General features: G+C 49.7%; 1 protein-coding gene across 1 annotated transcript; it reads right to left on the minus strand.

Moving 5' to 3' along the window:
* Positions 1–240: 240 nt before the first annotated feature.
* Positions 241–6,730, minus strand: PEBP1 (phosphatidylethanolamine binding protein 1). The gene is made up of 4 exons (XM_080649603.1): positions 6,166–6,730; positions 4,934–5,043; positions 4,092–4,192; positions 241–967 (listed from the first exon to the last, which is right to left on the minus strand). Exons 1-4 carry the CDS (start codon positions 6,421–6,423, stop codon positions 750–752), a joined length of 687 nt encoding a protein of 228 aa, XP_080505729.1. The 5' UTR covers positions 6,424–6,730; the 3' UTR covers positions 241–749.
* Positions 6,731–14,850: the final 8,120 nt, after the last annotated feature.

Genomic DNA, 14,850 nt, shown 5'->3' on the forward strand with positions numbered 1-14,850 from the left:
AGGTGCTTTTTGGGCAAAGAGACTTGGCTAAAGTTTTGTGATTAAAAAAAAAACAAAAAACCCTCTAATTTAAATGAATGGTTGTTCCTGCTATAGTTTAATGGCATGTGTGGGTCCCTGAATCAGGTCCCAGTCATTTCAGGTGGTCAGCAAAAGGGATATTCACCCTTCCAGGTAGTCTCTTGACTTCCCACATTTCTGAAACCCCATATCCAAAAAGGCAAAATATCTGGAGGCTCAGTTTTTCAACACAATTTTTATTTTTATTCAACTGTAAGCAAATAGCAGAATTAACACAACTCCATTTAGCAACTCCAGACTGGCTATGTTCCACCAAGGAAGAGTGATAAACTTAACAGGCACAGACTAACGGATTTCAGATAACCCCTCACCCAGCCCTGCAGCTTAACAGGAAAGGGACTCTCCAGATTGCTTTTCCAGTACTGCTCTTCAGAGAATACGCCTTTAAATTCTGGGTTGTTATTCTTGTATTAACAATCTGATGGCCACATCCTAGTACCAAAATAGCCCCCAAAATGGAGTTCAAATTTGATCAAAACATAAATCCAGGGTGTGTGACCCTGTACAATGATAAAGGACAGGCAGAAGGCAAAGTCACTCTACAGCTCTATCTGCTCAGGTCTTGCCTGTGAGAGTGGGAACAGGGAAGAGGAGAAATCAACATGCATCACTGAACTTGAGAACACTGCTTGGGGCCCCCGGGGCGATGTCTGTCTCCGGGCTTTCCCCTACTTCCCAGCCAGCTGCTCATAGAGCTTGGGCACATAGTCATCCCATTCCGCCTGGTAACACGTGCCGGCCACTGGGGGCCCGAGGTCGTACTTTTTGCGGAAAGATGCCACCTTGAATTTGCCACGGTGGTCTCCAGATCGGTTGCTGAGAATGGGCTCGTCACACTTCAGCGGCTTGGCCTGCTCGTAAACCAGCCAGACGTAGCGGTGAAGGCCTGGAGGGAGAGGCAGGAGGGAAGATACACAGACAGCTAGGCATCTATTGGAGGCATCATCCTTTTTCATAACTTGGAGGGACCCAGACCACCCCATCTGCAAAGATGCTGAGAACCCAGAGAAGTAGAATGAGTCGGGTCACTCACCTGCTGAAACACATCCAGTGACACTGCACTGCAAGTGGTATACAGTCCACACCCTGCATTACAGCCTCTTACACGGACAGGATCTGGCCCTCCTACTGCTGTTTGCTCCTCATTCATCCCACTCCAGGATTCCCGCCCATCTCCAGTAGGAGCTGGTCACCAGCCATTTCCCACCACTCCCATGAGGATGCCCATTTTACTTCTGTCACAGTAGCATGGCTATCTAAAATGCTTACTTGTTAATTTAACCGTCTCATTGAAAAAAGAGCCCCATAAAGCTACGGTGTTTGTCTTATTGACCACTATCTCCCTAGAACCTATCTTACTTCAGTGCCTGGCAGGCAGGAGATGCTAAAAAATGCATGAGAAATGGAGGAAGGGCACAGCAAATCCCTGGCTCATCAGACCCCAATTATACCTGCACGGGCTACAGGAGAACATCACCTTTCTACCTCTAAAACTTACTTCCTTGGAAGACAAGAGACCTGCTTTCAAAGAAATGGCTCAATTCACTTTAACCAACTAAGCAGCAATGCACGTGGGAAAGCAAGCCAGCAAGCACCCTCTGAACCGTGCAGCTTTCTACAAGCTCCAATTAGGTACTGCACTCAAATGGGTGCCATGAATTGCTTTATGAAAGAAAAGTTATTTAGAAACTTGTACACCCATGTTTACTGCAGCATTATTAGCAATATTCAACAGGTTGAAAATAACCCAAATATCTATTGGCAGATGAATGGATAAACACAACATGGTATAAATATACAACAGAATATTATTCAGCCTTAAAAAGGGAGGAAATCCTGTCTCATGCTACAACATGGATGAATTTTTTTTAATATATTTTATTGATTTTTTACAGAGAGGAAGAGAGAGGGATAGAAAGTTAGAAACATCGATGAGAGAGAGACATCGATCAGCTGCCTCCTGCACGCCCCCCACTGGGGATGTGCCCGCAAACCCAGGCACATGCCCTTGACCGGAATCGAACCTGGGACCCTTGAGTCCACAGGCCGACGCTCTATCCACTGAGCCAAACCGGTTAGGGCACATGGATGAATTTTGATAGGTATCTACATGAATCTTATATGGATCTTCTGAAACTTTCATAAACTGCTGATTAGAGTGTAAAAGTTTTCCATCACTTTGAAGAACTCTTGGGCAATTTCTATGACCCAACAATTCTACTCCTAGGTATTTACCCAAGAAAAATGGACACCTATGCCCCCCAAGGACAAGAATGTATACAGCAGCTTTATTTATAATATCCAAACACTAAAAACAGCCCACAGGAGAATGGCTGCACAAACTGGCATATTCACAATGGAATACCACTTAGCAATAAAGAGGAACAAATTACTGATACAAACAGTGACATGGATGAATCTCAAACATGATCTCCAGTGAAAGAGACCAATCACTCAAAACAAATGCATACTGCATATCATTTATATGCATACAAAAGTAATCGATGGAGAGCAGTGTCAGAAAATGGTTAGCTCTGGGTAAAGTTAACTTAAAAAGGTACGTGCATCCATCAATACCCATTGTCTAAACCCTTACAATCTGTGGCTTTATTATATGTAAGTTACACCTTACTAAAAGAATATGAAAAAAAGCAAAAGAAAAAAGTGTGAGTTACTGAGGCTTTTTTTGTTAATGAGAACAGAACTCCTACTTGAGAGAATTGCTTTATTCTCATGTGTGTACTTACCATAATTAAACTGCCTAATTTTATAACTGCCCTAGAGAACTTAATAGATCCCTGAGAAAGATGTACCTTTACCTTCCTTTTATGAATGCATGAGAATGAGAAGGGCGGAGTGTTTTCAGACAGCACACTCGATTTTCAGGAGAAAAGGGAAGCTATAGAGATAAAGGAGCCAATTTTTAATAATTAATTTGGAAACTATGATCATTTCTTAGACTTTTTATGGGAACTAAAAGCTCAAAGATCCCACAGGGCCGAAGTTGAAAATAGAACCTATGGGTGTAACTGTGTTCAGTCCATATGCAGCCCCTGTAGGAAGCCGTGTCAAGCATCCTGCAACACTGCTTCTTTAGTGTCTTCTCACAAACTCCCCGTTTACTAAAGGCTTAGCAGCCTAGAGGCAATGCTAACAGAGTCCATCTAACCCAGCGGTTCTCAACCTTCCTAATGCCCGACCCTTTAATACAGTTCCTCATGCTGTGGTGACCCCCAACCATAAAATTATTTTCGTTGCTACTTCATAACTATAATTTTGCTACTGTTATGAATCGTAATGTAAATATCTGTGTTTTCTGATGGTCTTAGGCGACCCTGCTAGCGACCCACAGGTTGAGAACCGCTGCTGTAGAGCCTAAGACCATTGGAAAACACAGATATTTACATTACGATTCATAGCAGTAGCAAAATTACAGTTATGAGCCCTGACCGGTTTGGCTCAGTGGACAGAGCGTCGGCCTGCAGACTGGAGGGTCCCAGGTTCGATTCCAGTCAAGGGCATGTACCTTGGTTGCAGGCACATCCCCAGTAGGGGGTGTGCAAGAGGCAGCTGATCGATGTTTCTCTCTCATCGATGTTTCTAACTGTCTATCCTTCTCCCTTCCTCTCTGTAAAAAATCAATAAAATATATTTAAAAATAAATAAAAATAAAAATAAAAAATATATATATTTTAAAAATTACAGTTATGAAGTAGCAACGAAAATAATTTTATGGTTGGGGGTCACCACAGCATGAGGAACTGTATTAAAGGGTCGGGCATTAGGAAGGTTGAGAACCACTGATCTAACCCGAACCCAAGGTTCCAGCCACCTGACTCTACTGCCTTGGAAGTGAACTACACTACCTGAAGCCTCCACTAGGGTAAGACTCTCATAAATAAAAGAATACAGCTCTAAGAATCAGGCTAAAATCGGCAGCACTTTCAGGCCAATCCTAACGTGCACCCAGGCTCCCCTCCCCCACCCCCCTAAAAGCAGCCTTTACTGACCTGTGCCCTTAGGAGGCCCAGAGCCCACATAATCAGAGAGGACAGTGCCACTGCTGATGTCGTTGCCCTTCATGTTGACCACCAGGAAATGGTGCCATTCCCTATGAGAGAACAGAGCACCAACACCAGGGGAAATTAGCATGCACCCACTGCACCACCAACAAACGTGCGTGCAGCCCACGTTCCATGTCAGGATGCAGCGTGAACTGGACAGTCCTGCCTTTCTGGCCATCGCAAACCTCATGTGCCTGCAGAAGAGAGGACCCAGCACCTCCTTCCCTCTGAGACTGTCTAGAGCAGCGGTCACCAACCGGTGGTCTGTAAGGTCCGAAAGGTTGGCGGCCTCTGGTGTAAAGCAGCGAACTTTCTGTCAAGAGCCAGACAGTCAATGTTTTCGGCTTTGCAGTTCATACTGTATCGGTCACAACAACTCAACTTTCTGGCGATAGCATGAGCAGCCACAGACAAGATTTAAATAAGTTATCGTGGCTGTGTCCCAATAAACCTTTATTTATGGGCACTGAAAGGTGAAATTTATTTCATTTTCAGATGTCACAAAGTATTCTTCTTTCTGCAATTTCCCCCCAATTAGTAAAAAATGTAAAAAGCATTCTTAGCTCGGGGGCAGGAGAAAGCAGGCCGCAGGCAGATGTGGCGCTCAGTACTTTCCAGGCTCCTCTCTGGGGGGGGAAGCGGAGGGAAATGCACACTCTGGCTCAGGCATGGATGCGAACATCCCAACCAGGTCTAGCACAGCACTGTCCAGTGAAGGGCTGACACCGGGCGAGAAGCACCAGCTCTTATTTGGATGACCCGCAGTTCCCCAACTTTCCCCAACTTGCCTAAATTTGGGGTCCTTTCTGCTTGGAGCATCTGGGTCTGTCAAGACCAGGGTGTAGAGTTTACTTGAATCAAGGCCATCCCATGAAATACCAGAGGGCCGGTTCTTAACCTGTAGGAAGGGAGCAGTTTGGAGTTAAAAAAGTCAGAAATGCTAGAGTAACCAAACATCAAATTCCCAACAGATATGAATAAAAGCTAAAGTGTATTGACTCTACTAAGCGCCAGGAGCTGAAGCTTAATATGCTCTTCACATTATTTATTTTAGTCCCAACAGCAACACAAGGCTGGTAACCTAGCATGTTACTAACAGAAAGATGTGGGATCGGGATTTCAACCCTGGTGCTGACGGAGTCCTCTTTTAACAACACCTTACACTGTCTGAAATGACAGGGTCTCCAGATTTGGTGACCAGGAGGTTACCTGGGCCTGCTAACGTGAAATCTGAATTAACTAGACATTTAAAAGTGCACAGAAAAGGAGAAAACCGAGGTGGCCAGACGAGGAGAGAGTCAGGAAAAGGGGAGGCTGCCAGATGAGCGCTTCATATTTCAGAACAATCAGGTGTCATCGATAGCGATGGCATTCACACCGTGGCCCCAGAGCTTGGTGACTAACAACTCGCAGGGTCTCGGCACGCTGGTTTTCTGGTTTCTCCACTTCCAGGCGCCAGGACCTGGTCCCGCCTCGATCAAGGCCGTCAGAGGCCAAACTGTACAACACGGCCCGTTGTCCTCGAGCCTTCCAGCTGCAGGTCACTCCCTCGCTCCCGGTAACACAAAGGAGGCCGCGCTGCGCACGGATGATCACCAGTTACATAATGCGTCATATGTCCTCGGGTGGGGCCTCTGCTCCCCAAAATGAGACCTAAAATCCCCAGGCCCGAGGGGAGGCTCTGGGGACGCGGGGGCGACCAAGGCCAACTCGTTTCTGGGCATGGCCGCCTCCCTGCCCCGCCCCCCGCGGTGCCGGCGGTTTCCAGGTCAAGACCCGGCCTGTGCCTAGAAGTCCCGGGAAAGTGGATTAATTGCTCCCGCAGGCCGCGCCCCGCCCGCCAGCTGCGGAGTTCCCTTGCTTGGGGTAACCGCAGGCCTGCAGCGTGGGCGCCCGACCCCCGCCCTCCGTGGACTGAGCGCACGCCAGCTGGAAGGCCCGCCCCACCTCCGCCCGGTCCCCGCCCCAACGGCCCGCAGGCCTCCGGGTGCCGGGCAGCCGCGCCCGCGCCCTCGGGTACCTGGGTGGGCGTCAGCACTTTGCCCAGCTCGTCGACCTCCGCCCCGGAGTATTTGACCTGCAGCGGGTGCTTCGGCCTCTCGTCCACTTCCTGCAGGCTCAAGGGCCCGGACCACTGGCTGAGGTCCACCGGCATCGCGGGGCCGAGCGGGGAACTACCGGAGAGACGCGGGGAAACCGGGGGCAGGCCAACAGCACCGACTCGAAGCGGTTCGCAAACAGGCCGGAGACCGCGCGAGCCGCTCCAGGGGAGGCGCATGCGCAGGAGCCGCCGCCCGCCCCCCCCTCGCCCTTCCCAGCTCTCTGATTGGTGGCGCGGGGCGTCTCGCGCTCGGGTCCCCGCCGCCGGCTTCGCCCTTCTTTAACCCCCGAAGGGAATCTGCAACTACCGTCCCGAGGTCCCCGGAGCTATGGCTCGGCTTGCAAGACAGTTGCTTCAGGAAATGGAATTGAACTACCATTGGTTTTTTTTCAACCTTTTTGCATGACCTTCTAAATTGAGAAGTGGTAAGGCCTTGCCTAAAACAAGCCGGATTGCTAGCCCCTCTGTAATTTCGCGCATGCTCACTTGTTTTGGTAACCTCCTGGTGGTAGGGCCTGAGCGAACTTTTGAGCATTTTTCTCTGTGAACAAATACATTTTGTTCCAAACAAAATTCCTGGGAAGTGATATGTTTAAACCTTTATTATCCCTATGTTGCTGACACGTGGCTCTCCCGCTACCAAAGCTGCTTTAATGCCCTTCCAATGCCTCCGCTTGTCCACGTCCTCCCCCGCCTTCCCAGTAAGGATTGGTAGTCTCTCTGCCACTGCCTCCAGTTTTCCTTTCTAGCCCGTTCACCTTGCTCGGATGTAAGTCAGGTTAATCTACACCTCATCCCTCCCATTTTCCTAAAGTCCTCTATGGCTCCCCATCACCTCGGTGAAATCCAGACTCCTGCAGATTTCTCCCACCTCTCTTGTATTCTTTTCTCTAAACCCTGTTAATTTGTTTCAGTCGGATTTGTCTTTCTACCTCTGGGACTTTGCACATGCTGTTCCCTCTCCCTGGAACACTTTGCCCCCCCCCCTTCCCCTTTTCCTTCAGTCCTCATTTTGCTCTTATAAAACCCAGCTCACCTTTACTCATCTCAGAGATCACGTCCACCTTCTCCCACCCATCACGACTGGGAAATGCTGCTCCCTGTGTCCACACCCGTTCTGTCCTTTCTCTTTCCTAATAGTCAGAACATTTGGAATTACAAACATCTGAAACACACCACTGCCCACTTGAATATAAACTCTCTTGTTCACTGGTCTTACCCCTAGTACTTAAACTAGTGCCTGACACACTTGATACCTGATAGTATCATCATTATAAGAAAACTAGAGGCCTGGTGCATGAAATTTGTGCAGGGGAGGGGTTGGGGGGGGATTCCCTCAGCCCAGCCTGCACCCTCTCAAATCCGGGATCCCTCAGGGGATGTCCGACTGCCGGTTTAGGCCTGATCCCCTGGCCTAAACCGGCAGTCAGACATCCCTCTCACAATCCTGGACCACTGGCTCCTAATCACTCACCTGCCTGCCTGCCTGGTCACCCCCAACTGTCCCCCCTGCTGGCCTGGTCACCCCTAACTGCCACCCCCTGCCAGCCTGGTCACCCCCAACTGCCCCCCCTGCTGGCCTGGTCACCCCCAACTGCACCCCCCCACACTGGCCTGGTCACCCCTAACTGCCACCCCCTGCCAGCCTGGTCACCCCCAACTGCCCCCCCTGCTGGCCTGGTCACCCCTAACTGCCACCCCCTACCGGCCTAGTTGCCTCTCACAGCCCCCCCGCTGGCCTGGTCGCCCCACACAGCCTGCTTGTTCAGTTATTTGGTCATCCTTCACTAACCCCCCTGCTGGCCTGGTTGTAGGCAACCATCTTGTGAGGCCATGATGGTTAATTTGCATATTATCTCTTTATTATATAGACAAGTGACTTTTAAAAACATGGTCAGTGTTAGGTTCAAAGCTTCATTTTTGTGCATGTGTGTTTGTTGTTGTTTGTTTGTTTGTTAAAATATCACATTCAGAAAAAGGCTATTTCACCTGTTATTCTGATGTTAATAGCAACCTCCTTATGTTTCAGCAGTTGGGAAAGCAGAACACCTTTCCTCTCACTGTTTATTTTAAACAGCTTTCATTAAATGCTCATGAGATAACAGATGCCGTCCCACAAGCATGTGTTTAAAAAAGAAAACAACTGGTCAGAAACGATGGTTGCAGATCCATAGAATATGCTCAGAAAGAGATGTTTTGAAGACTTGCTTTGAACCATTCTCTGGGACTAAGCACAGAAGCTCACTGGATATTTAAGAGGTGGGAGCCACTTTGTGGAGAGCCTGTGGGGTACAAAGCACTTAATGTGCTTTATTTAGCTCCCTCGCCTGCCCTGGGAAGGTGGTGTTACTCTCCTGGCTTGCTCAGGGAGTGATTGGGACCATCTGGATGTGCCCGTACCTTTCTCTGTCTCCACTGAGGAGAGAGAACTGGAACTATTTACACTAAAACAATGGTTGGAACCAACCAAACCATATTTGCTGGGCGCCTACTGTGTGCAGGTCAGCATGCTCCAGTAATGACCACTCCTGTTTACCAGTGCATGCTATTGCATCCCACTAACGACCATACCATCGCCGACAGAATGACGTGCCAATGACAACAATTACCATTTACTGAGCACCTACTGTGTGCAGGTCAGAGTGCTCCAATGAAGAAGGCTAACACTTACTGACCATTATCACGTGCCAGGACTTGACACTGAGCATTTCATTTCACCCTCACACCAACCCAGTGTGGGAGGTCCTGCTAGTACCCCCATTTTACAGAGAAGTAATTAACTGAGGCTTGGAAACGTGGCAATGACACAGCAAGAGTGAAAGCCTGCCTAGCTCCAAAGGCCAGAGGCAAAGTCCTTAAGCACGCCCTAGCAAGGACTGCTGGGAACAAAGAGGAGGCGGACATGGTCGCTGGCCTCCAGAAAGCTTTCCCCTAGTGAAGGTGTCGCATGGTAAATCACCAGGATAACCCCCGTGGCAACCCCGAGAATGCACCTCTGAGATCTGACTGGTGGGGAGAAACTGGCCGGGGCCCCAGCTATGGTGCTCTGCTTTGAGTCCAAGGCCACTCTTTGGCAGATCTGCTGACACTTCGATGTTAGCCCAGTGAAACCCACTTCAGACTTCTGGCCTCCAGAAGTGTAAGATAATAAATTTGTGTCGCCCAAGCTGGTTTGGCTCAGTGGATAGAGCATCAGCCTACAGACTGAAGGCTCCGGGGTTCGATTCTGGTCAAGGGCACGTACATACCTCGGTTGCAGGCTCCTCTCTGGCCTGGGCCCTGATCCAGGTGCATGCAGAAAGCAACCAATGGATGTGTTTCTCTCACATTGATATTTCTCTCTGTCTTTTCTTCTTTCTTCCACGCTCTCTCAAAATCAATGGAAAAATATCCTCTGGTGAGGATTGAAAAATCTATATATATAAAAGCCTAAGCCACAGAATGACTGGTCGACTGGTCACTATGATGCACACTGACCACCAGGGGGCAGATGCTTAATGCAGGAGCTGCCCCCTGGTGGTCAGTGCACACCCACAGCCAACCTCACTCGGCCCCACCCCCATCAGCCAACCTCTCACAGCCCCAATGGCCCCGATCGCCAGCCAGGCCGAGGGACCCTACCCATACACGAATTCGTGCACCAGGCCTCTAGTATAATAATAAAAAATAATAATAAATTGGTGTTGATTTTAGGTCACTAAGTTTGAGGTAATTTGTAACAGCAGCAATAGGAAACTAATATAGTATATGACTTATCCTAAGCCTCAGCGTCAGTTTCCCTCTCTGTAAAATGGGTTTACCAGTACCCCTGAAATGATCATTGTGAACATTAAATAAAACATGTAATATGTGCTTCTTACACAGCCTGCACCTCCAAGTGGGAAGCTGTTACTATTATTACATGTCCATTATATAAAAACTAGACACACAATGCATGAAATTCGTGTAAGAGTAGGCCTTCCTTCCCCCAGCTTCCGGCACTGGCTTCCCTCTGGCACCTGGGACCCTGGCTTTCCTCTGGCTCCTGGCAGGCACCTGGGACCCAGGCTTCCCTCTCAGCCCCAGCTTCATCTGGAAAGTCGTCCGGAAGGATGTCTGGAAGGACATCTGGAAGGATGTCTGGTCTAATTAGCATATTATGCTTTTATTATTATAGATTCATAAATATCAATAAGTGAATATAAAATTAAGTAAAGACCTTTAATAAACCTAACACCCCAAAGCAATGAGCATCATACTGTATTTCCTTGCAGACTTCCTTCTAGTATATAAATATGAATATGCATATATGAAAGTATGTATTTCATATGAATGGGGCCAGATTATACATACATGCTGTGTAATTTGCTCTTGTTCACTTCCTCCCATCATATCCTATCTGATAAAGAGGGAATATGCTAATTGACCATCACTTCGTCACAAAGATGGCTGCACCCACAGCTGAGGCCAAGTTCCCATAAGGAGCCTTAACAAGCAATCAGCAGGGACCTGAGGCTACCCTCCCCCGCCCCTGTAGGGCTTGACAGGGGACCTCAAGGTGCGCTTCCCTTCCTGGTGCTGGTCTAGGGGACCTCAGGCTGCTCCCCCTGCCCCAGTGCCAGGTTGGGGGACCTCAGGCTGCACCCCCCACCAGGTGGGGCTTGACAGGGGACTTCAGGCCGCACCTCCCACCCCGGCACCAGGCTGGGGGACCTCAGACCACAGCCGCCACCCCAGCATTGGGCCAGAGGACCTGAGGCTGCGCCCCTCTGCCTGGCTGAGCTTGACAGGGGACCTCAGGCTGTGCCCCCCACCCAGCGGGGCTTGACAGAGGACCTCAAGGTGCACCCCCAGTGCTGGGTCAGGGGAACTCATGCCGTGGCCCCCATCCCACACCAGGCTGGGGAACCTCAGACTGCATCCCCTGCCCATCAGGGCTTGACACGGGACCGCAGGCCGCGCCCCCTGCCCCATTACTGGGCCAGGGGACCTGAGGCTGTGCCCCCCTGCTTGGCTGGGCTTGACAGGGGACCTCAGACAGCACCCCCCACCCAGTGGGGCTTGACAGGAGACCTCAGGCCCCACCTCCCACCTTGGCACCAGGCTGGGGGACCTCAGGCCATGCCCCCAACCTGCGGGGCTTGACAGAGGACCTCAGGCCTCACCCTCTGCCCTGGTGCTAGGCCGGGGGACCTCAGGCCATGACCCCCACCCCGGCACCAGGCCAGGGGACCTGAGGCCACGTCCCCTGCCCAGCGGGGCTTGATGAGGGACCTCAAGGTGTGCTTCCCATCCTGGTGCTGGGCTAGGGGACCTCAGGCTGCTTCCCCTGCCCCAGTGCCAGGCCGGGGGACCTCAGGCCGTGACCCCCACTAGGTGGGGCTTGACAGGGGACCTCAAGGCATGCCCCCCGCCCCGGTCTGGGCTGGGGGACCTCATGCCATGCCCCCATCCTGGCACTGGGCCAGGAGACCTGAGGCTACGTCCCCTGCCCGGCGGGGCTTGACAAAGGTGGGACTGGCCAGGTCTGGATCTAGCCCAATGGGGGCGGGGGGCAGCCAGGTCTGGGTCTCACACGATTTTGAGTTGCATGTGGGTGGGCGGGGACTTCACTCTGGGTCCCGTGGTGAGCCCCAGACTCTGACAGGAGGAAGGTTTTCATATACATTTGACTAATTTTCTTTCATCTCTGACACTTCTATTATAGAGAAAGGGCAAATAGCAATATTAAATTATTTCCTCTAATTAATCCCCTTTTAATGTGCATGAATTTCGTGCACCAGGCCACTAGTCTATAAATAAATGACTACTGCAACATTCTTTTTTCTAATATATATTTTTATTGATTTCAGAGAGGGAGGGAGAGGGAGAGAGAGATAGAAATATCAATGATGAGAGAGAATCATTGATTGGCTGCATCCTGCACACCCCACATGGGGGATCAAGCCCGCAACCCAGGCATGTTCCCTGACCGGGAATCGAACCATGACCTCCAGGTTCTTAGGTTGACACTCAGCCACTGAGCCGGGCTACTGCAACATTCTTAATGGCTGCACAGGATTTTATGGTGTGGATTGTCACTTGTTTACAACACGATCCCACATTTAGCAATATTTAAGGTGTTTTCACTGTTATGTTCTAGAAATATCTCTGCAATATGTATCGTTTTACATGTACCTTACAAGTACTTCTTGGTTTTTTCTCCTTAGGATAAAATCCCAGAAGTGGAGTTACTGGTTCAAAGATCATTCATCTTTTAAGTTTGGGATACCAAATTCCACATTGGGTGGGACCTCTGTGGTTGATCAATTTTAAGCCAAAAGGGAAACTAGTGATCAACCAGATTTATCCTCTCATTTCTTTTCTTTTTTAAAAACTTAGCATCATCCCCATTTTATTTCTTTTAAATCTGTTTTTATTGATTTTAGAGAGGGAGAGAGAAACATCAATGTGAGAAACATCTATCAGTTGCCTCCTGCATACCCATAGTGGGCATGTGCCCTGTCTGCAATCAAACCTGCCACTTTTCCTGCCCGGGAACTACACACAAACAACGGAGTCACACCGGACAAGGCTCCCCTCTCATTTGTTTTCAAATATTTCTATCTCCACAAGTTTTATGTTCATGTTCCAGACAATAGAGGTAGAATGTGTGACCCACATCTTTTTTTAAACGACTGCCCAATACAATGGCATGGTGAACTGTTTAATCCTGCATGTGCTGTTAGAGTTGAGCTTGTTTCTATTTACCCCTCTTTTGATAGTGGAGAAAACGGAAGTTCAGAAAGTCTCAGGGACTTGCCAAAGGCCACCATCCACCTGAGAAGAGAAGCTGTCTGGTCTGTGGTGAGAGCTCTCTGCAGAGTTGGGAGCAGGTCTGGGCAGACACCCAAGAGAGAGCATCTCCCAGCCCTAGCGGAGGAGCTGGGTGCTCGGCAAATGTCTGCAGAAAGCCTCGTTTTTATCCAGAAACCAAGAAGTGCCCTACACACCCAGGTAAAAACCTAACCTTGAGGGAGGTTAGGGGCTCCTGGCATGTCGCAGATGCTCAATATTTACTGATTACTCAGAACACTGTTCATGTGTTAGAAAGCATTTTTAGAAAGAAATAAAAGACAAATGTTATACGTTGGCACACATCCACCCTATACTGGGTGTAATTTGTGTGTGTCTGGGCGGGGAGCTTCTGTCCGTGCTGCTGAGGGTGGGTTCCAACCAGAGCCTGGAAAACCACAGGACGTTTTTGTTTGTTGAACGAGGGCAGGAAATTCACTGGTGTGATTATTTAGTGGGATGGCGTCCCTCCGGTTTTACTACTCGTGCTTCTGCTGGAGAAAGTGTTTCTTACGGGAGGCCTGGACAAAATAAAGCTCCATCCCGTGGCCACCCTTCAGAAACAGCTGTCCAGGCCCTGCCGTGTCTTGTACTTGTGACTCCAGGGGACCCAGGCGCCGGCTCTTAGCCAAGGATCTGGTTGGAGACATGGTTCTTGAAATTGACCTCCAAATGGTCTCTAGGGAGAAGAAACCAAGATGGCAGCATAGGTAAACACCTAAACTGCTGCCTCACACAACAATTTCAAAACTACAACTAAAAGACAAAACAGACATCATCCAGATCACAGGAGGGCTGGCTGAGTGGAAATTCTACAACTAGAAGGAAAGAGAAAAGCACACTGAGACTCAGAGGAGCTGCAGAAGGCAGAGGTACAGAGGTGCATGCGCGGAGAGGGCTGGCAACTGAGTACGTGGCTGGCTTTCTCAATCAGGAGGAAGACAAAAGTTCCTGACTGCTCTGAACTCCATTTCCGGGCAAGACTCTGGGGACCCAGACTCATACGGGGAGAAACTGGACTGTCTGGCAGCGGGCGAAACTCGAGAGCAGCTTTCTCTCAGAGGTACTTGCAGCGATTACTGCAAGACACTGAGACCCAGGGGCCTCTTAGGGCAGGGCTGATGGGAAGCCATTGTTGTTTGCTCCACCCTGAGATCCTGTCTCCCCCCCCCCCCCCCCCCCCCCCCCCCCCCGCCAAGCCATTGCTCTTTGCTCCACCCTGAAACTCCACCCCATCCAAGTTGAGTGCAGAGGCTTTTGCATATGAATGGCCTGGTCCTTTGAATTTTAAAATTACCTACAGCTGAGTCAGAGAGACCCAGAACTTCCAAAAGAAGGCACAAGGCCCCGCAGCAGCTTGCATTGCTTCACAGCTGGACCTCATCTGGGCACCTCCAAACCCCAAACAAAGAAGAGGAATCTGCAGATCTCTCCGTACCTCCTGCTGGGTGGCCTTAGGCAGAGGCTAAATTAGCACCTCCTTGGAGATCCAAGAACCAGTGTACCCAGGGGTCAGAGTGGGACCATCCAGATTACAACTCCTCAGATCCATAAGGGACACACTCAGGGGGCAGACTCAGTGAGCACCAAAGCCCCACTGAAGCAAGTCTTGTCTCATAAGGCTGTCTCCAGCACAGAAGTTCTCCCAGAGTAGACACAGCTGATCCTCACAACCAACTGGCCTGGAGGTCAATTCCTCCCAGTGATACCAACAACAATCAAGGCTTAACTACAACAAGGCTGTGCACACAGCCCACAAAGGGGTGCACCAAGAGTGTCCACCTCAGGTAA

The sequence above is a fragment of the Plecotus auritus genome (assembly GCF_963455305.1).
Source record: "Plecotus auritus genome assembly, chromosome: 13".
NCBI lineage: Eukaryota > Metazoa > Chordata > Mammalia > Chiroptera > Vespertilionidae > Plecotus > Plecotus auritus.

Excerpts from the sequence above, each read along its gene's own strand:
- PEBP1 (XM_080649603.1), bottom strand. The coding sequence starts at position 6,423 with ATGCGCCTCCCCTGGAGCGGCTCGCGCGGTCTCCGGCCTGTTTGCGAA. Across the intron at positions 5,044-6,165 it reads AAGTGCTGACGCCCACCCAG|GTTAAGAACCGGCCCTCTGG; the intron begins GTACCCGAGGGC and ends CCCTTCCTACAG. Across the intron at positions 968-4,091 it reads TGGGCCTCCTAAGGGCACAG|GCCTTCACCGCTACGTCTGG; the intron begins GTCAGTAAAGGC and ends CTCTCCCTCCAG.